The sequence below is a fragment of the Barbatula barbatula genome (genome assembly GCF_947034865.1).
Source record: "Barbatula barbatula genome assembly, chromosome: 7".
Lineage (NCBI taxonomy): Eukaryota > Metazoa > Chordata > Actinopteri > Cypriniformes > Nemacheilidae > Barbatula > Barbatula barbatula.
In genome coordinates, this window is record NC_136770.1 from 15,281,687 (window position 1) to 15,305,661 (window position 23,975).

General features: G+C 42.3%; 2 protein-coding genes across 9 annotated transcripts in view; one reads left to right on the forward strand and one right to left on the reverse strand.

The window, feature by feature from the left end:
• The first annotated feature begins 439 nt into the window (after positions 1 to 439).
• nipa2 (NIPA magnesium transporter 2) lies at positions 440 to 18,731 on the forward strand. 5 transcript variants are annotated; one of them, XM_079460678.1, is made up of 9 exons: positions 440 to 711; positions 812 to 859; positions 956 to 1,046; positions 1,201 to 1,361; positions 12,731 to 12,958; positions 15,262 to 15,318; positions 15,424 to 15,514; positions 15,820 to 15,980; positions 17,650 to 18,731. In XM_079460678.1, the coding sequence occupies exons 1-9, from the start codon at positions 597 to 599 to the stop codon at positions 18,297 to 18,299; spliced, it is 1,602 nt and encodes a 533-aa protein (XP_079316804.1). In that variant the 5' UTR covers positions 440 to 596; the 3' UTR covers positions 18,300 to 18,731. The 5 variants fall into 5 exon arrangements, with proteins under 5 accessions (XP_079316804.1, XP_079316801.1, XP_079316803.1 ...); XM_079460675.1 differs by lacking the exons at positions 440 to 711; positions 812 to 859; positions 956 to 1,046; positions 1,201 to 1,361 and adding an exon at positions 11,320 to 11,437; XM_079460677.1 differs by lacking the exons at positions 440 to 711; positions 812 to 859; positions 956 to 1,046; positions 1,201 to 1,361 and adding an exon at positions 11,353 to 11,460.
• cyfip1 (cytoplasmic FMR1 interacting protein 1) overlaps positions 18,721 to 23,975 on the reverse strand; it is a 36,526-nt gene continuing 31,271 nt past the window's right edge. For all 4 annotated transcript variants that reach the window (XM_079460669.1, XM_079460671.1, XM_079460670.1 and 1 more), the window contains exons 25-31: positions 23,190 to 23,280; positions 22,370 to 22,500; positions 20,808 to 20,880; positions 20,591 to 20,685; positions 19,722 to 19,960; positions 19,494 to 19,641; positions 18,721 to 19,408 (exon numbers count right to left, since the gene is read on the reverse strand). In XM_079460669.1, the coding sequence (XP_079316795.1) occupies positions 19,244 to 19,408; positions 19,494 to 19,641; positions 19,722 to 19,960; positions 20,591 to 20,685; positions 20,808 to 20,880; positions 22,370 to 22,500; positions 23,190 to 23,280 (942 nt within the window). In that variant the 3' untranslated portion in view covers positions 18,721 to 19,243. The remainder of the gene's footprint in view (positions 19,409 to 19,493; positions 19,642 to 19,721; positions 19,961 to 20,590; positions 20,686 to 20,807; positions 20,881 to 22,369; positions 22,501 to 23,189; positions 23,281 to 23,975) is intronic.

Below are 23,975 nucleotides of genomic sequence, written 5' to 3' on the forward strand. Positions count from 1 at the left end.
TTTTGTTGGTTTAAACTTTAAACGCTTCTCTAACAGATTTTGTACAATTAGTTTAATTTGTAAAATAGCTATTATTCGGTAGTGAAATAGCGATAGATGCAAAGCTGTAGGTGCTGTTTTTAATTTATTAGAAATACTTATGGAAACGTATAAATAAATGTAACATTGATGTATTCGTTATTTATAATTATGTGTAGACGTTGGTTTTACAAAAGACGCCGAACGGTATACTGAGACTTTTTATATTGATACGCCACCTGCTGTTAACACCTTTGAAGCTGTTCTTGTGCAGGTTCTGTCCAGGTGAAAGCACATATTTATGCAAATTGTATATAATTTTCATTTTGCGTTAAAAAGCCCATCAACTATTTTTAATTACAAATATGCTTGATAATTTGTCTTAAACAATATATGTCGGTTACGTTAGTTTGTAACACAAGAGAATGAACTTCCGGGATCTCCCGTACATCGCTTCTCACTTCAGGCTGTATGTTGGTCTGTGCTCCTAGACGAATGACAAAGTCCACAATATAACAAGCCATTCAAAATCAAAAGTGTGATCGTATTATTTTCATAAAGCCATCTTGATTTAATTTATGGACGAAGCTGCATTTCCAGTCTTTGGTGTTGTGATTGCAGTTCTATCCAGTTTTGTCAATGGATCTACATTTGTTCTCCAGAAAAAGGGGATACTACGAGCCCGCAAATCAGGTACTTTTTAATTGGGGATCCCAATATCCTTACCATATCCCAAATAAAATAATTATACAGAACGAGACGCATAATCTGTAATGTCCTTATATCATTGCAGGTCGGAATTACCTAACCGATTGTGTGTGGTGGTGTGGTACACTTGCAAGTGAGTTACAGTATTACTGTAATACTGCTAATTTAGTAATGTGTCCTTTGCTACTATTGTTAATCTGTCGATTTAAGTTTGACTTCTATTTGACAGTGATTGTGGGACAAATAGGAAATTTCTTGGCATACAATGCTGCTCCGGCTGTTGTGGTGACACCACTCGGGGCCCTGGGTGTCCTCTTTGGGTGAGCAAAGACTTTATTCTTTAATTATCCAGTAATCCAATAAATCTTAATCGTGATTCGTTTACACATTGTAATTTATTTATTTTACATTTATTTATATCACTCTCATCTAGTGTCACATGAAATGTCATGATTTATATGATTGGTTAACCAGGGCCGTTCTGGCTGCATGGGTGCTACAAGAACATCTGAATCTCATTGGGAAACTTGGTTGTGCTTTGTGCTGCTGTGGTTCGGTTGTACTCATCATCCATTCACCCAAGTCCGAGAACGTCACATCAAGAGCAGAACTAGAAGAGAGACTCATGGATCCAGGTATTAATGTGAGCCCTGTGGTTGAGGAGTAGACATGCTTACACCGTGTCTACACAGGACGCGACATGACAAAAGACATTAGAAACGCATGCGAACTAGAAAGAAAGATAAATTGTATAGAGTCATGTAATCATCTATTCAATTTTACTTTTGATCCAAAACTGTGTTTTTTCTTCTGATAAAATAGAATTTGCTACTGAAATTCTGTTTTTATATATTGCTGGGTAACGGTCTGTTTTGTCTTTGAAATTTGCTATCCATGTTTCTTTATTACACTAATTGCTAAATAATCTTATATTCTCAAATGTACCATGTTTCAGTGTTCCTGGTTTATACCTCATTGGTGGTCCTTCTACTGATAATTCTGATCGGCTGGCTGTCTCCAACTCACGGAAAATCTAACATTATGGTGTCCGTGGGCATCTGTTCTCTCCTTGGGAGTTTTACTGTGCCCAGTAGCAAAGGTCTGGGACTGGCTGCCCAGGAGGCCTTTACTGGGACACCTACAAGTGACAGCAGAGCATTTTACCTCTTCCTTGGTTTGCTGGGAATTCTTATAGTCAGTATACTGATCCAGTTTACCTTTATCAACAAAGCCTTGGAGAATTTTAATTCTAGCATGTTTGAGGCCATCTACTATGTGACCTTCACCTCCTGTGTCATCCTGGCCTCTGCTATTCTTTTTAAGGAATGGACAGCGCTTGGTATTGTGGATTGTTTGGGGATTATTTGTGGTTTTATCACAGTATCTGTAGGTGTTGCTTTATTACGTATCTCTCAAGAAGCTACGCTTGCTTGGAGCCAAACTAAAGCTAAACATGAGTAGCTTGTATTGAATATTATTTTTATTAACTGTCAAGATATTGAATATGAATATTAATGTGGCGATATGAGTACTTGAGAGCACGCTCTCCAGTGGTAAAACTAAAATGTCACGACTACGCCACCCCAGCATGGAATCAGCTGGGGAAATACCCCTACTAGGGCACACAAGTTCGTTCCTCCCTCCAAATCACAAGACCATGAGACGTGAATAGGTATAAAAAAATAGAATTCTTTATTTAATTATCATAAATACTTTAAAAACTACTTGAGTCAGCAAAACAATGATACTAGCTGGCCAAGCCACTGGCTGGTATGTGAGCAACAAAGCTCAATCAGTACACAAACATGCAGGATCTCGTAACGGAGCTGGGGTGCACCATTAGCTGGACAGGCTAAGCGGTGGGCCTCAAATTAGCCCACAATGAGGACACCGTGCCGCAACTTCGTAAGCACACACACACACACACACACTAGTGAGATACACTACAAGAAAACCTCTACCGCACACTGAAAGGAGAATTTCCGTCACCCGGCATATGATGGCTAGCCTGCCCGCCTTTGGGTCACCCCGCTCCTGAGAACAAGAAGAAAAGCTGTTAAAACAGGTAATGGTGGCCTCTCAGGAGACAGTATTTAACGGCAAGAAGCTATCGACGGCAAGTAGTACACCGTTGCTTACAAATAGTAGCAAGGCAAAACACATCAATTATATCAACATCTACACAAACAAAATATCAAAATAAGAACAAAACAAAAGAACCAACCGTACGGTAGCCGTAGGCAACCGCTGTACATAAACCCTTGCCGGCCACAGTTATAGGCCAGCCGGTTATCAAAAACGGCTGTAAACTATTGAGGACGAAAAAGAACAAAGTAAATTATAACCCAGACGGATAAACATAAACAAGTAAATAAACAAAAGTAAAACAAATAAATCAAAGCAAAACAAATAAATCAAAACAAATAAATCCAAGCAAAACAGCAGCGTCGAGGCAAACCAGCGTAGTAATCAACGCCCACTTTAACCCCCGATCAGCAGGACTTCCATTCAAACATCCGGCAAACCATTCATTCCTCCCATTCACGAGCAGAAGAGCAGCAGTCACTCCCAACACGCAATTTTACACGCGTGATCAGATCTCCCTTACAATACCGGAACTTCAGCAGCGATTTAGTGGGAAACCCTCAACGGGTACGCTCTGTAGCTCCCGACAGACACCAGCGGACACTCCCGCACCAGCAGTAGAGCGTCGGTCCCTTGCAGCACCACGTAATGTGTGCGATCGGTTTGCTCTTCTACCCTGGAACTAGGCAGCAAGGTAAAGGGAACAGCCTCAAGCAGTACGATTCGTACCTCCAGACAGATACCAGCTCGCACCCGAGTAAACGAGCACCGGCAACCAACACCCCGATGACGCAATGATGACGCAATATCCTACCACTCTGGGGATGCCCCTTATATAGTCCAAATATGGCCCGCCACCTAATCATGGGGCGGGGACAAGCTTAAAGGGGCACTTCACCACAATCTACCCCTGCTTTTTGAATCGCCGACCCGACGATAGGCAACCGCCCACCTCAATTCCAAGGCCTAAAAATGGCAGCTACAGAATTAGATACGGAGTTGGAGGGTACAATCCTCCCAGTACGAGGTAGGTGATGAAGATTTGAATGGTGACCAGCAGTTACTCTTCCTGTTCTTCGTATCAGAGGCTCTCTCTCGTCTGGCTGTCTACCCACTAAAGAATCCGAAACCAGTGGGGGGTTGGCTGATCCACTCCCTGACTCACCAAGGGAACTAACTGGCCCCGACAGAAGCACCTCTAATACGCCTTCTGGGGTCCGAGGTCCAGTTTGCCTGGGCCGGTCAGATCTCTCCGACTCCCCACCCCATGCAACGGGGCCTCTGGGCATCACGCCGACCAGGTCTACTTCTTCCTCTTCGTCATCCTGTCCTAACATTAAGGGCTCCCCCGGTTCCCCCAAAGATGCTTCCGCCAAAACGCCTCTCTGGAGTCGGCCTTTAAGCAGTGAACGATGTACGTTCCTTACCTTACTCAAGTCATCCCTTGGTGCGATGGAATAGACCCCACCACCTTCCTTTGGAGCCCGCACCACCTGATACTCGACTGGGCTCCACAGATCCTGAATTTTATGACGACCCCTGTGGCCCTGCTCTCGCAAGTAAACCAACTGCCCTTCCTCCAAGGGAACATGCCGGACCCGCTGATCATGTCTTGCCTTACGTCTCCCTGCTGCTATTTGTAAACGCTCTTGTGCACTCTCAAAAGCCACTTGTAACCTGGTTTGATGTTCCCGAATCCATTCGTGCACAGTGCCGGCAACTGGTTCCTGCACCCTACCCAACAGGAAATCCACGGGCAATCGTGGTTCCTGGCCAAACATTAAAAAATGGGGTGACTCACCAGTAGATTGATGCGGAGTAGTGTTATAATAAAAGAGAACTTGGGGCAGACATGCCACCCAATCTCTCTTTCTAGATATCGGCAGAGTGCGCAACAAATTATGCAGGGTCCGGTTAAAACGCTCACACTGGCCGTTTCCAGCTGGATGGTAAGGAGTGGTGCGAGATTTCTCCACTCCATACAATCCACAAAGCTGGTGGATCAGTAGAGACTCAAAATTGCGTCCTTGATCCGAATGCAAGCGACCGGGAATGCCAAACTTATAAAACCATTCATTAACCAAGACCTGCGCCACGGTTTCGGCTCGTTGGTCCCGCGTAGGAACCGCAAGAGTGTATTTACTGAAGACGTCAGTCATAATAAGCACGTTTTCTACTCCGGACCTAGATGGCTCTAGTAAGGTAAAGTCAATGGCCACGATTTCATTTGGCCTCGAGGCCAAAAGATGACCCATGAAACTCTGAGCTACTGGCTGCGTGTCTTTAGCCGCTTGGCACCTTTCACATTCCTGGCACCACCGGACAACATCTGCGGCCAAACCAAGCCAGTAACATCGCTGTCGAACCAACTCAGCAGTTCGGTCAATGCCTTGATGTCCATGACACTGATGTAACTGTGTCAGCACTTCTGACTTCAGCACAGCAGGCAATAGCAGCTGCAAGACCTCCTCCCCACCACTGGGACAATAGACTCTACGATAAAGTACCTGGTCTCGCTCCACGAAGCGGTCCCACTGATGGAGCAACTTCCGGGCCTCAATTGACATTTGCTGACGTTCCTCTATCCCCGGACGGGCCTTTCGCTTCCAAAAGGGCAAGATCTCAGAGATCAACGGATCTGCTAACTGCAGTCGACAAAGATCCTCCCCCAAATAACTAGGCAAGATCGTAATCGCTGATTGGTGTACCTCAAGCACCTGCTCGGCTCCCCGCACTTGCTGTAACACAGCCGGCACTTCAGTTCCCGGCGCCAGTCCACCCAGCACTCCACTCCCCGGGGGATTCTGTCGGGAAAGGGCATCAGCATTCTTATTACTTTTCCCTGACCTATAACGGATCTGGAAATTAAATGCAGACAGCTGGGCAGCCCAACGCTGCTCTGTGGCCCCCAGTTTTGCGGTGGACAGGTGACTCAGCGGATTGTTGTCTGTAAAGACCACACACTGACTGCCCAGCAAGTATTCCCTAAATTTCTCAGTCATGGCCCACTTGAGCGCCAAGAACTCCAGCTTCATGGAGCTGTAGTTAGACATATTGCGCTCCGTGGGCCTAAGACTGCGACTAGCGTATGCGATTGGACGAACCTTCCCGTCCTGTTCTTGCGAGATGACTGCCCCCAAACCACCATGACTCGCATCCACCTCCAGGATAAAAGGCAGAGAAAAATCAGCATACGCGAGCACAGGAGCAGTAGTGAGTTTTAACTTCAACTCCTCAAAACCCTTCTGACATTGTTCATTCCAAGCGGTCATAAACCCTGCTCCTGTTTGCTTCCTGAGCTTGGGCTTACCACCCGAAAATTCCGCTGCCAACTTGTGCAAAGGGCCTGCAATCTTAGCAAACCCCTCCACAAAGCGGCGGTAATAGCTAGCGAAGCCAAGGAATGAACGCAACTCTGTAGCATTAGATGGGCGCCTCCATTGTGCCACTGCCTGGGTTTTACTAGGGTCTGTAGACACCCCTTCGGAGGAAATTACGTGGCCCAAATACCTCACCTCTGACTGAAGGAACGCACACTTCTCCAACTTAACCTTAAGGCCTTCTCGCTTTAGTCGTCCCAAAACAACTTCTAGCCGTTCTAAGTGCTGCTCCACAGAGGAAGAAAATACAATAATATCATCCAAATACAAAAGTAATGAATGACACTGCTGGTCACCAAACAAACGCTCCATGAGTCGCTGAAATGTACTGGGGGCATTACAGAGCCCAAATGGCATCCTATTCCATTCGAATAAACCAAATGGGGTGCAAAAGGCAGTCTTATGCTTGTCCCGATCAGTGACGGGCACCTGGTTGTACCCGCTGGTTAAATCCAAAGTGGAGAACCAACGGGCACCCGTTAACGAATCCAGGGACTCCTCAATACGAGGCAAGGGAAAGGCATCCTTCCTCGTCTTTGAATTCAGGTGTCGATAATCTACACACATGCGTATACTGCCATCTTTCTTCCGGACAAGCACAAGTGGCGAAGCATATGGGCTACAGCTTTCTCGGATCACTTGCGTCTCTAATAGTTGGTTAATATGTACCCTAACTGCATCATAATCGGATGGGGGTATACGCCGATATCTCTGCCGAGTGGGGGCATCATCCAGGAGGGGAATATCATGAGAGATCAAATCTGTACACCCGACATCTCCCTCAAAAGTGGAAAACACAGACTGATACTTACAGAGAAGGGCCTTAACCTCCCTCTGTTCTCCTACCGGCAAATGAGATAGGTCTACTGCATCCAACTGTCCCTGCTCAGTCGAAACACCCATTTGACAAGAGACTGAACAAACAGCGCCCGGCCTCAACTCCGAAATTCCAGGGGGCAAACTCACCACAGACACGTTGGTTAAGGAACCTATCACCCGACGAGGGTACAATAAAGCATCGGTAGTTCCTACATTAACAATGGGAACATACACGGTCCCCTTAACCACTCGCACTAGAGAAGGGGAGATCAAAAGCCCAACCGGCAAGCCAAACTCTGGGGGCTCAAAAAGTGCAATGCCACTAGAATACAGTTCTGAACAAGTGGCCGCTACGAATTTAATCGTGCCACCTGGAATCCGATCTACTCGAGGCCCACGTACCTTCAACCTACCTATGCTCTCCAACGAGGGTTGAATGCTCGCCTGATGGCAGCGTTGCAATGCTTGGACGATTATCTTGGGCACACTCGACGCAGGTGGAGAGTTAAAAAGGGAGGTCCCATGCTGTCCAAAGAGCTCCTGGTAGCACCGGCCCAATACATTCATCCCCAACACACCAGGAGCTTGAGCACTGGTACCACCAGGAGGATCCCGGACTACCAACACTCCACATCCTGAAAACAACTTTCCACAGAGCGCAACGTCCAACTCCATATAGCCTATGTAGGGGATGGACAGCCCATTCGCCGCCCTAAGCTGCAGCCACTGACAAGTCTTAAGACGATCATGGCCCCATGGCTCAAAGTGCTCTCGAAAACAACTCTCAGTAAGGGTAGAAACCATTGAACCAGTGTCAATCAGACAAGACACGGATACACCTCCCATAACCACGACCAAATGTGGGCATGACGACATTAAAGATGACCCTGATCCGTTACTATCACCACCATTCAAGCCTACGTTTTCCCCACCCGAGCTGTGGCTCAACAACTCGGCGGGAACTAGTTTCCCGATGCCGCACCTGAATAAGGCTGCCTATCTCCCAATGTCCTGGTGTCTGTTCGGTCAGGCAAGGGCGAGCGAGGAGGAACACGGTCTCCATTGCAATCTCTTGCGAAATGGCCAGGTTTTTGACACCGCCTACATATAACAAAACCGGCACGAGCCGGCCGAACGTTACGAGGTGGGTTCTGCAATTTGGCGACGCTCTGGGCGAGCTGAGTCAGCTGCCCTTGTTGCAGTTTTAACATTTCCTTAAAGCTCACTCATCTCGGCGGGCGGGGAGCGGCGATCTACTTGCGGCTGCACGCCTCCTTGCACCCCATATTGAAACCCATGAGCTAATGGAACAGAGTGGCTCCGATTTCTTGCCCCTCCAGGCATACCCTCCCGTTCCCACCTAATAGCGTCACTACGAATATCGAGCAGTGTAGCAGCAGGCTGACGACGTACCAATTGCTTTAATTCCCGACGAAGAGCACTGTCAAGAACGTGCTCAACGAATTGGTCACGTAAAAGCATTTCGGCATTTGGTAACACGACTGGTGACTGCTGCTTTACCTTCTCTAGGAGACCCATGATAGCGAGGGAAAATTCTAACAAGGTCTCACCCTCTTGTTGCCTTCGGGAGAAAAACGACTCCTGTAAGGCAACATATGACTGTGTACACCCATAGAGTTCTCTTAGGGCGGAGATAATTTTACTGGGGTCTTCCCGTTCACTAACGGGCCGGTACTTAATTTCCTCCCGTGCCTCCCCCTCTAAATGATCAAATAAGAAAAAGGACTGGTCTGCCATGGATAAATGTCGAGCCCTCATGCAAGCCTGCACTTCTTCAACCCACTCAGTAATCCCTATACCCGACCTACCATTAAACTTTGAACACTTTCTGTCCCTAGGTATAAACACGAAACGCTCCGGCAATGTGCCTGTGTCTACGGGTTGCGATGTACCTACAGATGGGCCCGGTAGCCTCGGGGGTTCAGTACTAAGACCAGGCGAACTGGCCAGAGCTTGATCTTGGCGCAACTTTAGATTATCAGCTCTCAATTGAGCTACTAATTCTCTTAACTCCTGTAGTTCGTCTTCCATTGTTAATTTACAACGTAGAAGGAAAACTTACAAAAATGTTGAATAAAGAATATTACGCGTTAGATGGAACTCAGCTTACTACCAAAAGGCACACTCCCAGGCCAAATAAACACTGCTGTTTTGCTTCTACTGGAGAGAAAAAAACCTTATAATTAACACACAACAATCACCCACAACAAAAAAACCAATCATCCACGTCTCAGATCAGTATATGGAGAAGAGGACCCTGCCGACTACGCCAGATGTGGCGATATGAGTACTTGAGAGCACGCTCTCCAGTGGTAAAACTAAAATGTCACGACTACGCCACCCCAGCATGGAATCAGCTGGGGAAATACCCCTACTAGGGCACACAAGTTCGTTCCTCCCTCCAAATCACAAGACCATGAGACGTGAATAGGTATAAAAAAATAGAATTCTTTATTTAATTATCATAAATACTTTAAAAACTACTTGAGTCAGCAAAACAATGATACTAGCTGGCCAAGCCACTGGCTGGTATGTGAGCAACAAAGCTCAATCAGTACACAAACATGCAGGATCTCGTAACGGAGCTGGGGTGCACCATTAGCTGGACAGGCTAAGCGGTGGGCCTCAAATTAGCCCACAATGAGGACACCGTGCCGCAACTTCGTAAGCACACACACACACACACACACTAGTGAGATACACTACAAGAAAACCTCTACCGCACACTGAAAGGAGAATTTCCGTCACCCGGCATATGATGGCTAGCCTGCCCGCCTTTGGGTCACCCCGCTCCTGAGAACAAGAAGAAAAGCTGTTAAAACAGGTAATGGTGGCCTCTCAGGAGACAGTATTTAACGGCAAGAAGCTATCGACGGCAAGTAGTACACCGTTGCTTACAAATAGTAGCAAGGCAAAACACATCAATTATATCAACATCTACACAAACAAAATATCAAAATAAGAACAAAACAAAAGAACCAACCGTACGGTAGCCGTAGGCAACCGCTGTACATAAACCCTTGCCGGCCACAGTTATAGGCCAGCCGGTTATCAAAAACGGCTGTAAACTATTGAGGACGAAAAAGAACAAAGTAAATTATAACCCAGACGGATAAACATAAACAAGTAAATAAACAAAAGTAAAACAAATAAATCAAAGCAAAACAAATAAATCAAAACAAATAAATCCAAGCAAAACAGCAGCGTCGAGGCAAACCAGCGTAGTAATCAACGCCCACTTTAACCCCCGATCAGCAGGACTTCCATTCAAACATCCGGCAAACCATTCATTCCTCCCATTCACGAGCAGAAGAGCAGCAGTCACTCCCAACACGCAATTTTACACGCGTGATCAGATCTCCCTTACAATACCGGAACTTCAGCAGCGATTTAGTGGGAAACCCTCAACGGGTACGCTCTGTAGCTCCCGACAGACACCAGCGGACACTCCCGCACCAGCAGTAGAGCGTCGGTCCCTTGCAGCACCACGTAATGTGTGCGATCGGTTTGCTCTTCTACCCTGGAACTAGGCAGCAAGGTAAAGGGAACAGCCTCAAGCAGTACGATTCGTACCTCCAGACAGATACCAGCTCGCACCCGAGTAAACGAGCACCGGCAACCAACACCCCGATGACGCAATGATGACGCAATATCCTACCACTCTGGGGATGCCCCTTATATAGTCCAAATATGGCCCGCCACCTAATCATGGGGCGGGGACAAGCTTAAAGGGGCACTTCACCACATTAAGATTAAACCAAACCAAGTGTTCATGGGAATTAACACGTACAGGTCCCAATACGTTATTTTTATCAGCATAACAAGGACCAAGTAGGCCTACCTTAGCCTTAGAAAAGGTGCACAACATTTTATATACAAGATTACATTAATTATTTTTAAATTAAAAAAACCTTTATTGCTATATGTAAGTTTCAATTTAAGCTATTAATAAATAATCGTTTTATGACTATAAAAAAATGTAGTTGATGTGGATTCATTTATTGTTTTACACACAAATAATAATGTGGGTTCCATTTTTTATGGATTACAGTGGTCGATTGTTTAATGCAAATAAAACTATTAATTTATTCTAATTTCTCTAGGTTATTTTTCTCTTGGTGAAAATATCTTGGCCTTTAGTAATCACTATCTTAAATAAGATCGCTGATAAACTAACTAGCATAAACTACTATAAGTAACATAAATGATGTATTTTGCCTGGAATAACTCCAGTTGACAGTTTAGATCAGTCATCAATCATTTAATGTCATTCTACGCGTGCTGTGACGACGACCGGTTGGGGGTGTTGTTTGTCACCTTTGTACACATGAAGTTTGCTTCCTAGTTTCTGTGCTTCGCGCATCCTGATCTCGTCCCGGCACAGAACGGAAATCATTTAAAAAAAAGTACGAGTTTTGTTATTTAAAGTGTGAGTGTTTGTGTATTTTATTATATGTCAGTTACGCTGTTTGTTAATTGTTTGTATAGTCACTTTAGTGGTATATCGCACGGTTTCTCCGAATGCATATCGTGATCATTCCCTCGTTGATCGTAAAACGAATTGTTAACTAACATCTTTTTTTAATCTTCCGTTGTTTTAAATACGAGGCTACCAGACTACATGTCTGGTAAGTTAGCTTCGTCAATCCATCGGCGTTTCGGTTAAACTTTTGTTGGGAAACGTTTTTGTATATCTAGGTTTGTTTTAATTAACGGTGTTTATCAACTCCGTTTTATTTGTGTCAGCCAGGGAAAATACGCATGTCCGATACATATATAACAAAAACACGTTTTCATACTCGTTCATTTCGTGACAACCTTTAAACGCCTGATATGGACGCAGGACGTCAGATGACCAATCAAAGAACGTCTGCGACTCCGCGCATGCGCTCTCGCGCCCACTTCTCCCGTGTAGATGGATCTTCCCGTCAACATCGCGTCTGAATTTCATGGTCGCGAGACGATGCGAAAGTCAAATTTGTGACGTATCTGTTGACCCGACACGATGTCGAGTTGATCGCTTAAACGCAACTAGGTATGACTTCGCAACCTTCGCTGGCCGCGCGTGATCTTAAGATATGTGTTTTGCTTTCATTGATGGAGCTAACGTTATTGGGCTAGGCTATCCGGCTGGGTCTGGCTGTTTGAATAGGGAAGTTGTCATTATGTTGCATGTCAGGTGAATCCCACCCGACGTCTCGATTGACATTAATGCTGTACACACGGGTAACTTGTGGGTAACACGGGTGTCGTTCGGTGGTTGCGCCTGCTCTCACTTCTAACGCTTCCGGAAAGTTTGCTGGATCGGCTTGATGCGCATGTCTCCTACCCTTCATTGCGACTTCGGGCGAATAATCGATTGATGCGATTGAGCTTATAGCATTACATTCGTTACAGCACGAGCCTGCTGTCGCGTAGTAGGACGTCAAGACGGCGTGGTTTCCAAACTCATTTCCTGTTTTATGCTGCGTATGTCGTCATATTAGTCACGCTGCATTACACTGTAGAGATCATGCAGCTGTCATTCCTCATTCAGTGTTTGAGCTGTGTGTGTGTGTGTTGTCATGAATACAAGCTCAGATCGTATGAGCTGTCATGTCTGTAATGTCTCTTATAAGAACGGTATGGTAAAGTCTTTCTGAAACTAGTTGCGTACTTTGAATGAAATACTCATTTCGGTTGTTTTTCTTGTGCGACAGGTATCGCAGTTGGCCAGGACTGCTCCTCTGGAGTGAATCTTTTATGCGTTGATGTCAATGTGACAGGTGGAAACTCTACCGACGACACTATGGGACCAGACAGAGGACAGTACGATTTCTATATAGGCCTCGGCTTGGCCATAAGCTCCAGTATATTTATCGGGGGTAGTTTTATTCTAAAGAAGAAAGGACTTCTTCGACTGGCCAGAAAGGGCTCTATGCGAGCAGGTAGGCAACTTTTAATGCTCGTAACCTTTTATAAACCAGTGGTTTCGTTCAAGACACACACTGTACCCCCATTGCCAGGGACGTCTTACTGGTATGGACAGGGAAGCGTTTAGGGTGGTTTGTTTGGGCACACCTGGTTAGGTTTGTCATTGTTTAAACGTAAAGGTGCAGCACAGTAGAAATAACTGAGCGGCCACTCACATCTATTAATCATTCGCTTTCCATACACGCACTGACACACACTTCACATACTGATATATTCGAATCTATTAAACATGACAATTGTAGATAATACGATGACTTTATGATGAAAAGCATGATTATACGTTTCTTTTTTGACTTGACAAAATATGTTTGTCTATCTGAAAATATACACTATGTCCAAATGTTGAATGAGTCACTACTCATTTAATGATATATCGTTCATGTTTTGGAATAATAACACGCTGATGCGATAACTTAAATGTGACTATGGGCATTAGTCTCTCATGTTGTGACAAAATAATCACAACTAAAATTCTAAAAAACATTGCAAGTGTTTTTGCTATGTAATGACAGAGGCTAATACGTTTGCTCCGCTATATAGCTGCTGTCCTTCTAAAATCTTGTATCTCTATATTTCGTGATTTCTATTTTCTGTGTGTGTCATAAATCATCATTATGTGGTCAGTCACGCTTTTAGTTTGTCACTTGCAAATATCTAACCAATAAAAAGTATTCAAACGCATTCGTCCACTTTGACAACACATTATTTAATCATTTAAAAAGGACACCGTTTTTCCAGTTCCACGTTTTCGGAAGGACAGCGACGATATTTATATTCCAAAATGAATTTTATACATGCACCTTCAGATTTATAGGTGTGTAAGAGTTTCACTCAAGTAAGGCAACATTTTTGAACGTTTGTTTTAAAGGGGTCGCATGACACGGCAAAAAATATAATTTTCGTTTGTTTTCGATGTTATGCAATGTGATTACACGATTTAAGGTTAAAAACGCTGCATTTTCCACATACCGTTTGTATCTCCTCTTTGCTCCACCTCTCTGAAACGTGCAGATTTTTTTTAAAGCTCATCGCTCTTAAAAGGGAAGTGTGCTATGATTGGTCAGTTAACCAGTGCGTAGTGATTGGTCGAATACTGTAATCGTGTGACGGAAATGTAACGCTTCTTAACATATTTGGACAATCAGGTTCCAGAGCAATGTACTGACAGGTATGCGTGGGCGGTCTTAAGCCGCGGTCAGACTTTCCAGACTTGAGCATGCGAAGATCGTTCAGACGGAGCTATGAAAACAGGCGCGATTCCTCCATTTTTCACAGTTCTGTACCGAGAGGTCACGCTGTGATCTTCTATGGGTCTCACGCACTCACGTGACACGAATTCGCAGATCTGAGTTCACCAAACTTGAACTTTGCCACGCAGCGAAATATCGTCGGACGAGCTTGTGTTTCCGTTTTGTCGCATGCGTATGAATGGAAGTCAAAGCATGGAAAAGTCAAGTGTGACCGCGGCATGACTCAAATCCATACCACCAACTGACGTAGATTTGTGGGGGTGTGGTTACGCGAGGCGTTTCAGGCAGGTCTGGGTGAGCATTCGCTTTTGGATAGAAGGCATCATTCGTTCCGACACTTTAATTTTTGCAAATTGTCATGTCTAATGGGAAGCATGGGAAACTTATAACACACCAAAGACCCTGAAAAACTCGTATTCGCGCCATATGAGTCCTTTTAAAAGGTCATTTTTGTTAATCACTGATAAGAAACAGGTTTTTCAAATGTGATCTTAAGAATTATCTAACCATCTGTGCTCACATACACATAAAAATAAAGGTATTCGCATGTTTTTACAGCGATGCCATTTGTGCTTCCCCTAAAAAGTCATAGACGCTTGAAACTATCATTTCGGTTTCACCGTTTCTTAGTCTGAAGCCGAACCCTTTTTCCACTAGATGTTTGTCAAATGTTTTATTGAATTAAAATGTTTTTCTACAGAAATATTTTATGGATGTTAGATGTTGTGTATAGAACTGTGTACTGTATCACAAACAAGATATCTGACCTTTTGATTTCTTTGAAATACTTCATAATGTTGTCTGAAGAATGGAAACCCTCTTTTATTCATTTATTTGTTAGCAATACAAAGTTCAGAGTTTGGCAAACTTTGGTGTCATTTCCCGTTAACTTAGTTTTAGCCCCAACCTCAACCCTAACCTATGTGAATCATCTTATTAGCCAATGCCATTCATTACAAAACAAACAACACTTCACGTGTCTAACTGTGACATTTCTTGCTTTTCAGGCCAAGGTGGTCACGCATACTTAAAAGAATGGCTGTGGTGGGCAGGCCTGTTATCAAGTATGTGACCTACATGACACAACTGTTCACAAGCTGTTTTTGTGTGGATGAGCTCGTCTAGTGACAGCGTTGAAGTAACTATTTGAAATTTGTATGGTTTGACAGTGGGGGCCGGTGAAGGTGCCAATTTTGCTGCTTACGCCTTTGCTCCCGCCACCCTTGTGACTCCTCTCGGCGCTCTCAGTGTACTCGTGAGGTTTGTGAACCGTTTGTGCACTGCTTTTTGTCACTCGGAAAGGATGGTGAAAGATTTTAATGCTGCTTTGCTTCAGAAAGATAATACTGTCTTGCACTGGGAACTATTGCAGGCTCAGCTGTTTTACACCGTGTCCCATCCTGAATGAAAACAATTAGTCCTGTATGCATCAGTTAATGCTTCCACATAGTGTTATGTATGAATAAAATGGCACATTTGGGAATCATACTTGCCTAATGAGTATTGTTACTTGTTTCTAAATGGTGGCAGGATAAGAAGTTGTTTTGTGTTTTCTGCTCTTGCAGTGCGGTCTTGTCTTCATACTTTCTGTCGGAGAGGTTGAACCTGCATGGAAAGCTTGGTTGTCTTCTCAGTATCCTGGGTTCCACTACCATGGTGATACATGCACCCAAAGAGGAAGAGATCGACAGCTTAAAAGACATGGCCAAAAAACTGGTCGATCCAGGTAAGCTATGACATCACGTGGAGGTAACAAAGGGCCATTTTGAAATGTGACACTTGTTGTCAAACAGCAATCACTGCAAGTCTGCTTACATGCACTTTGAAAGTTGGATTTCAGTCGGATTAAAACAGTCATTTGACTTGAAAATGTCATGCAGGTGCTTTAGTCGGACTTAAATCTTATTTGGGTTTTTATTTGCCTTAAAGGCTAGCTCTTATTCCACGGATAAAGTGAATAATCTCACGTTAAGCATTTTCCGTAAGAGTCCGTTAGCCTATACTGTAAGGATGAGTTTAAGGCTTTATGTACCAAATCATCACCGATATCAAATATCAGCGTGATATCAGAAAAATGTAATGTTCTCAGTTTGCGCTGCCTTGAGCTGAGCTGTTTCCTTCTAATGGACTTCTATGGAGGAGAAAACGCTTAACCTGATTCATCTAATAACGGCTCGTTCTTTTGACAACAGCTAGTGTTCATTACAAGTCAAATTTGACAGAGATATGGCTTTCCCCAGTCGTTGTTTACATTTTATATTTATACATTAGGCAGACGCTTTTATCCAAAGCGACTTACATTGCATTGTATTATACATTTGTTTATGACTATGTGCAATCCCCTGGGATCGAACCCATGATGGAGAGCCATGCTCTAATCGCTGATCCACAGGACAGATTAGGAATGTTTTAAGTCGTTTTAGAAATAAACAACATCAGAAGTTCATCACTACGCTTGTACACATAACCCATTTCTTAGTTCTCATCCAACATATTTGGAAGATTGGTGACCTAGAAATGTTTGGTTACAAGCACTGACTACTGTAGTAGGAACAATTAAAATGGCAGTCAAAAGTGCCCAGAACCGTTTGCTTTCCTTCATTCTTCAAAGTATCTTATTTTGTGTTGAACAGAACAAAGAACTTTATGAAGCAACATTTCCTACAACTTTTGTGTTCCTTTGAATACAAAAGAAGATATTTTGGTGGTCTTCTCAGTATCTTCATAGTAGTCATTTTATTCCTGCTATCGTAGATAACAGTGCACCAGAACTATTTGGTTTTCAAAGATAAAAAAATATACATAGTGTCTTTCTTTTAGTTTGGCAGAAATGTATTCAGGTTTGGAACAACATGAGGGTTAAATGATGACAGAATTTTCATTTTTGGGTAAACAAAATATATTCAGACACTTTCAACATGTTTCACATCATCACAGTTTATTCGCTATAGTTTGGAAAATGGTAAAAGAATTTGACAAGAACTTAAGTTAAACTGTGCCAGAACAAATTCATTTGGATAGAAAGTCCAAATTGTCCCAAATGTTTTACAAATTTTACTGTTAAGTCCACTATATGAAGAAATATTGGGAATGTGACCATTTCCTCCCCCCACTAGTAAAAAATATCCAAAATTATATCTGGTGTCTGAATAATTTTTCGGTTGGCTGTAGATGTTCAATTAACCATACATTCAATGTTGTATGTTTTTGGAAACGGCCCAGTATTTTATTTGTACATATTACATATAATAAGTCTAAAAGGCTGTTCTAGAAATTATTAAAGTGAAACAGACCTTTAACTTGCAGATATATTTTTCTATTGATAAATTTGTGTTTTTTCATGCATCCATTTGTCAGTTTGATTCAAAAAGTAACACTTCTCCATCCATCTTCAGGCTTTGTGGTCTTCGCAACAGCGGTCATCATCGTAGCTCTCATTTTCATCTTCGTGGTGGGACCGCGCCATGGGCAGACCAACATCTTGGTTTACATCACTATCTGCTCTGTGATCGGAGCACTGTCCGTTTCGTGCGTCAAGGGACTGGGCATCACCATTAAGGAGGCCATTGCCGGGATGCCAGTGGCGCGAAACCCTTTGGCCTGGTTGCTGCTGCTGAGCCTGATAGCTTGTGTTAGTACACAGATCAACTACCTGAACAAAGCACTGGACATCTTTAACACATCTCTAGTGACGCCTGTCTACTACGTGTTCTTCACCACCTCTGTGCTCATGTGCTCTGCCATATTGTTCAAAGAATGGGAACACATGGCCACCGATGACATCATCGGCACGTTGAGCGGTTTCATCACAATTATCGTAGGCATCTTCCTACTGCACGCCTTTAAGGACGTTAGCATTAGCTTGGCCACCCTGCCTGTGTCCATTAGGAAAGAGGAGCGAACCTTAGCCATTTCAAATGGCATGGCAGCTCATAATCACTCCAGTTACGAACTGCTACAGAATGAAGACACTGAGGACATTGGAGATAGAGAGGTGTTATTTGACAGCGTCTCCAGAAGAAACGGTACTCTAACGTCCTCTTAGGGTTAAAAAGGAACCAGTGTGAAGCAGTTTTTTTTGAAGATTTAACAAACCTAAGACAATCAACTTTTGAGGCAAAAAAGATGGACCAATTGATTGTACTAAGAGTTATTGTTTTATTTGCCTTACCATGTAGTCTAATCTGAACCAAGAAAGTAAGGCTTCATCTCATCTCATTCCTCCTCATGTACCGTAGCACTGTAAATATAAACCTGTATGTTTTTAAAATACTTTTGTTATATATTATGTACAGATATCTGTATTTACATGCACCAAGTTTCTTTCTACAAAAAGTTAGTTGTGTTGACTTCGTAATAAAGATAGATAAGGTGTCAACAGTGCAGCCATTCTTATTTAAAGGAACAATTCACCTTTAGTGGGGGTGATCTGTTGTTTTGCTTTTGAGAAAAAATGAATCTTAAACCAAGATTTGATACCTTTATTTAATTAAAACTTGATTACATGACTCAATTACAAAAAGGCACTTGTTTATCAAGAGTAAGAACTTGGTTACGCTGAAAGTTTTTCAGGGTAATAAAAAAAAGAACCTAGCATGCAACTCCACCACAGATCAATTGATAATCCCACTTGGCCATCTCCCAACCCACATCCTTCCCCGAATATAAAACATGAAAATGAGTTAAACTCTGCTAACATTAACACAGAAATAATATTCATATGTCTATAATAAGGCACATATGTGAATGAGCTCAAATGCACAGTGAAACTGTGCCACATTTGTTGATATCGGGCTTACAATATATATTGCCTGAGATGTGCTAAACCAATTATGTTACAAATTTCCTCTGTGAACACTACAGGCTTGTGTAATAAAGGTGACCCTGCAAGAGAATGTGACAGTGAATCTGGTCCTAGAGATTAAATTTCCCTAAACATGTTTCCCACTATCATGACACCCTTCTGCTTTAAGCTGATGTACAGTCGTCTCAGTTGCTGGCCAGTGACTGATGGATTGGAGGCTGGAAGCAACGGACATGTTCTACTGGCATGTTCTCTCCGTCCCCAGACTTCAGGTATTTGTTCAAAATGGCAAAGATCTCATCATTCAGAATTTGAAACTTGCGAATCCGTTCACCCATTTTCTTAAGGGGCTATAAAAAGAAGATCGCAATAAAAATGTGATATTTTACAAACAATGGCTAACAAACTGGTTTAGATGACAGATTTTCAACTCACCACGCTCTTGATGATTTCATCTTTGCCGTCGTGTTTCTGCACCTTGAGGAGATGGTAACTGAAGTCCAGGATATCATAGCGTCTTTGTTGTCCGAGGAGCATGATAATCATGCAGCCGGCCCAATTCAGTCCGTCTCCAAAACATTGCCTGGAAGAGATAATCCAATGTTCTCAAACCTGCATGATTTGTTTATAGCCAAGCCAAAAAACAACAATACGATGACTCACTCGATAGTGAACTCGTGTGCTCCCACGGGGATGCAGTAGACAAACTGCATGGCGCTCCACAACCTATGAAACTCCACACATTCGTCTACATGCATTACGCCGTTGCTTGGCAACGGGCCGCGCCAGATAGGGTCATCCAGATAACCGCGGACTCGAGTCAGGATGACTTCAAACATGGAGAGTCCACAACACAGCCTCTCTTTGGTAAGCAGGTCTCCCTCGCGAGCGATGGCAATTTGCTGATGAAAAATTATTCGGTATAATGAATACAATTATTATACCTATATATAATATATATTACTTTATAATATATATGTAATATCACACATTATTCTAATAATATTCTACATCATAATACTATTCTTTTAGCATACACATAATAGGTTCACATTGTTTAAAATGTTTTTGTGCTTGTTAAATTATATTTTTATGACTATGCCTGATTCAATGCTCCTCATCTCAAAATGTGATTATGTGACTATAGTCTGGATTTCACACACCCACAAATAATATTTTTGACCCTTTCACCTTTTTATTTTATACTTCAAATGGCTACAAAAGTGTATCAGATTTATCAATGTGTAACTTTTTGTCCGTTAAGTTGCTGTAGCTTTAAGAGTACAATTGAAGTGGAAAAAATACTTTGTGCGCATTTAATTCGCTAATTGACAATTGCATTTAAAAAATCAATTTTTTCAATTACACCTGACAAAACTCGATAAACAACTAAAAGGCTCGGAAATTAGATCAAGGCAGATGCTAAGTGTGTAATTTGTGATGTTATGGCAATAAGCAAATGTGTGTCCTGGGGACGGTAATGCAATGAAAATCATCCAAAGCGGCTGTCAATGTGGTGATGCTTTACCCACCTGCGGTGTTCCCAGACGCTCAATCAGAGGCACCATATGGAGCGCTGTGTATTTGGCCTCCAGCCGCTTCATCTTTGCATCCAGACGCTCGCCTTCTGCATACGGTGTGGAGTGTAAAAGGATTATTGGTCAAATGTGAGGAACTATATATATATATAAAATAGGCTAAACCTGTACAGTTTAGTATACTCTGTAAATATATGCAAACATCAAATACCTTTAACATGAACTCTTGGCAAGATGTTTTGGAAGGGTGCTGCATGCAACAAGTCGCACACCTCCTCTTGAGACTGCATGAGAGAGGGAAAGCATTTCATTACAGAAACTGAAGCATGTGAGAATCTCAGATTTTAGTCTTGTGGACAAAGTGACCCAGACATATCATTCCACTGTGTCATAATCCGTATAGTCCTGACATGGAAATTCTCAGATTTTATTTGATTGGTAAGTGCATTTCCAGTAGATGGAGCCATGCAGTCACAGAAGGATTGCGGAAGCTCTTACAGATAAAGTTGAGGCTATTGACATTTAAATAAGAATGCAAAGATTTAAACCGACGGCGTCGACAGCACTGACCTTGCCATCAGGCAAAGCAGGTGCGTTGAAACCTCACACAACCCTTGAGTGTTTTATTCTCACAATTCATTATTCCATAAATGTGAGTAATGCTTAAAGGTTTGAAATGTTTCAGCTCATCCCATCCATAAAAAAAGTATTTAATGCTTAGTTATTCCTAATCGTGCTGAAGTGATGTGCTATTTATAATGCCAAGAAAACCCTTCACTTGAGATATCAGTGGATTTCTGAACTGAGCATTATTTTCATATTTACTTCATTATTGGTCGAAGATGAGCATTAATTGTTTTGACTCAAACCATCAGAATCAAATCAAACGCATGAGATGCTGTGAAAGACAGAAAGTTTGGCTTATCATTATAGGGCTAAGATTTGAGTCTGTTTCTGATCAAAAGCTATGACATCACTTCAAAAGACTGAATTGCATCACCAAAGTTGTACAGATTACTTATGCTACATAAATTTACTTTTTTAAACCTTTCGAATGTTTCGATCTCTACTGATGCGCAAAGCATAATAAAACTGTTAAAAATCTATTTTTTGTACACGCATCGTGCTGTGTACTTGTCTTATGTATAAACCGTCTTCCTGTCATGAGCCCTTTAAGTAATTCATACCAAGTCAAAACTGGTAGAGATTGCCACAGCACTTCAGGTGTGAGAGAGGCTTTGTGTCACTAATCACAGCACGAAGAGAATATAAGAGATCAAATCACAAATAAGATCATTTATATTGACTGCCGATAAATGCATTTCTTAATCTTTCAAAGGAGCTCTGCGTGTTCATTCTGAGTTGAAGTCCCCGTGAAATTTATATCTTTTAATTTTCTCATGAAATATTGCATCGTCTATAGTAAATAGTTTATCAATGTGTGTCATTATCTTTTTTAAATCTGCGTGCCCTCATAATATTTAGTTAAAATCTGAAAATGCACTTCCTTCCTGTAATGACTATCCATCTTAAATGACTCATGTTAGACGGCTTGGACGGAGCGTCCATTAACTGCTCCCATTCAACTGTCAGTCTGGTGCCAGTTCCATTTCAAAATGCAACGGCTGTTTTAAACATCCAATCAAATCGCAGCGAAAGACGAAAGCCATGCCCACTATTTTTCTCATTAGAAAGCACTCAGAGATCCCCGGGGATTTTAAGGATTAGGGTATGGACAGTTAGTTTTGGTGTTTTCGTGTAATGTTTCCATACCAAGCTCTGTTCACTCAGTAAACAGAAGAGCATAGCGTTTCCGACCTCCCTCAGGTTCTGGAAGCAGACGGTTTTCAGCTCAGCGTACTCCACAATGTCCTTCAGCTGATGGTGGAAGAACTCCAGAATACCTGAATTCAGGAGAAAGTGCGATGGTTTCAGTATCGTGATCGCTTGATTTTGGTTGTTTTGAGTTTTTTTATGTTTCAATATTCTAAACCTAGTTTGTCTCCATGTACAGTGATATAAACTTCATGGACATAGCTTCCCAAACTTGTTCATCCTTGTTCCCACCTAGACACGTACTGTATAATCTTTCTCAAGAGTCACCAAAATTAAAGGGGAAAAATATTTGTTCTCTTTCAGTAAAAAGTAGGTGTTGTGCTTCTTATCATTGTACAACTAAAATGTCAATACCAATACACTTTATAGTGAGGCATCCAAACCAATACTACTTATTCATTGGACTACCTCTGCATTATTTGAATACAGCTTTCATTTCATTTTCTCCAGGCTGTCTGAAGCCCACATGTTCAGACACAGTCATGACTTCACTGACCCGAGTGTGGTCACCCAGCCAAAAATAACAAAAGGAGAAAGATAGGCAATTACTAAGCTCTTCTCAACGGGGGTCTGGTTAGTTCTTATGAAACACCCACCCAGTACGTATGCTGTGTAAGCTCTGCGGGACTTAAATAAGATTAATAATCCAGTGGTTATCTTCTACTTCGTGATAGAGGAAGCTGATATTTACACAGGATCAAGGGTGCGCTGGGGTCAGACGGCTTATTAAGAGTTACCCAAGAAGTGTGATTTTCACCTGGTGAGCCGTACTCGTGGCGAGGCAGACGGCAGATCTTGGGCATGACTTCCATCAGGGTCCTCACGTACTGAAGGATGGTGCCTTGAAGCTGCGCCGGAGAGAACAGAGAGTAAATCATTCATCGAAATGTCTGCTAATGTGTGAAAATATATTTAGATTTTCTTACATTAGGCATGGCAATATTTTTAAAGATGAAAAAATATTAAGTTTATGTAAAAAAGTTCAATTGTTATTTTGACACAGTTCATAGTTTTATAGTTGTTATAGTTCAAATGATGTAGTTGAATACAATAGAGATGCCCTTATGTACAATTTCTCCACAAATACCAATAGCCAAATATTCTGAGTGAAATCTGCAGATACTGATGGTAGGGTGCTTATTAAATACAGTAACTATATATATATTTATAAAGGTTCAATTTATTAACTTTCTAAATGGTATTAATTCATATAATGACTATTATTATTGAACATCATTCGTAACATTTTCTAAATAAAGATCATAAGTTAATTGCATTTTCCTGTCCTCTTCTAATTGACAGGATATATCCGCCCTGATCATCTGCTGTATTTATCGGCCGATAACCGATAGTGTGAAAGAAATGAATTGGCCGATATATGTCAGTGCATCTTTGAAAAATAGCTTTTATTGACCGATAAAGTGGTGCATCTCTCAAAAATTGCTTTTATTGGTCGATGACGTTTATTGGCCGATATATCGGTGCATTATGAAAAATGGGCTTTTATTTCTTTTTCTTACTTCAATCATATTAATCCACAAGA

What these genes read in the sequence shown, in the direction of transcription:
- nipa2 (XM_079460678.1), top strand. Translation starts at nt 597, where the DNA reads ATGGACGAAGCTGCATTTCCAGTCTTTGGTGTTGTGATTGCAGTTCTA. An exon ending in GTGGTGTGGTACACTTGCAA is followed by an intron (nt 860 to 955) that starts GTGAGTTACAGT and finishes TCTATTTGACAG; the next exon opens with TGATTGTGGGACAAATAGGA. An exon ending in GCCCTGGGTGTCCTCTTTGG is followed by an intron (nt 1,047 to 1,200) that starts GTGAGCAAAGAC and finishes TTGGTTAACCAG; the next exon opens with GGCCGTTCTGGCTGCATGGG.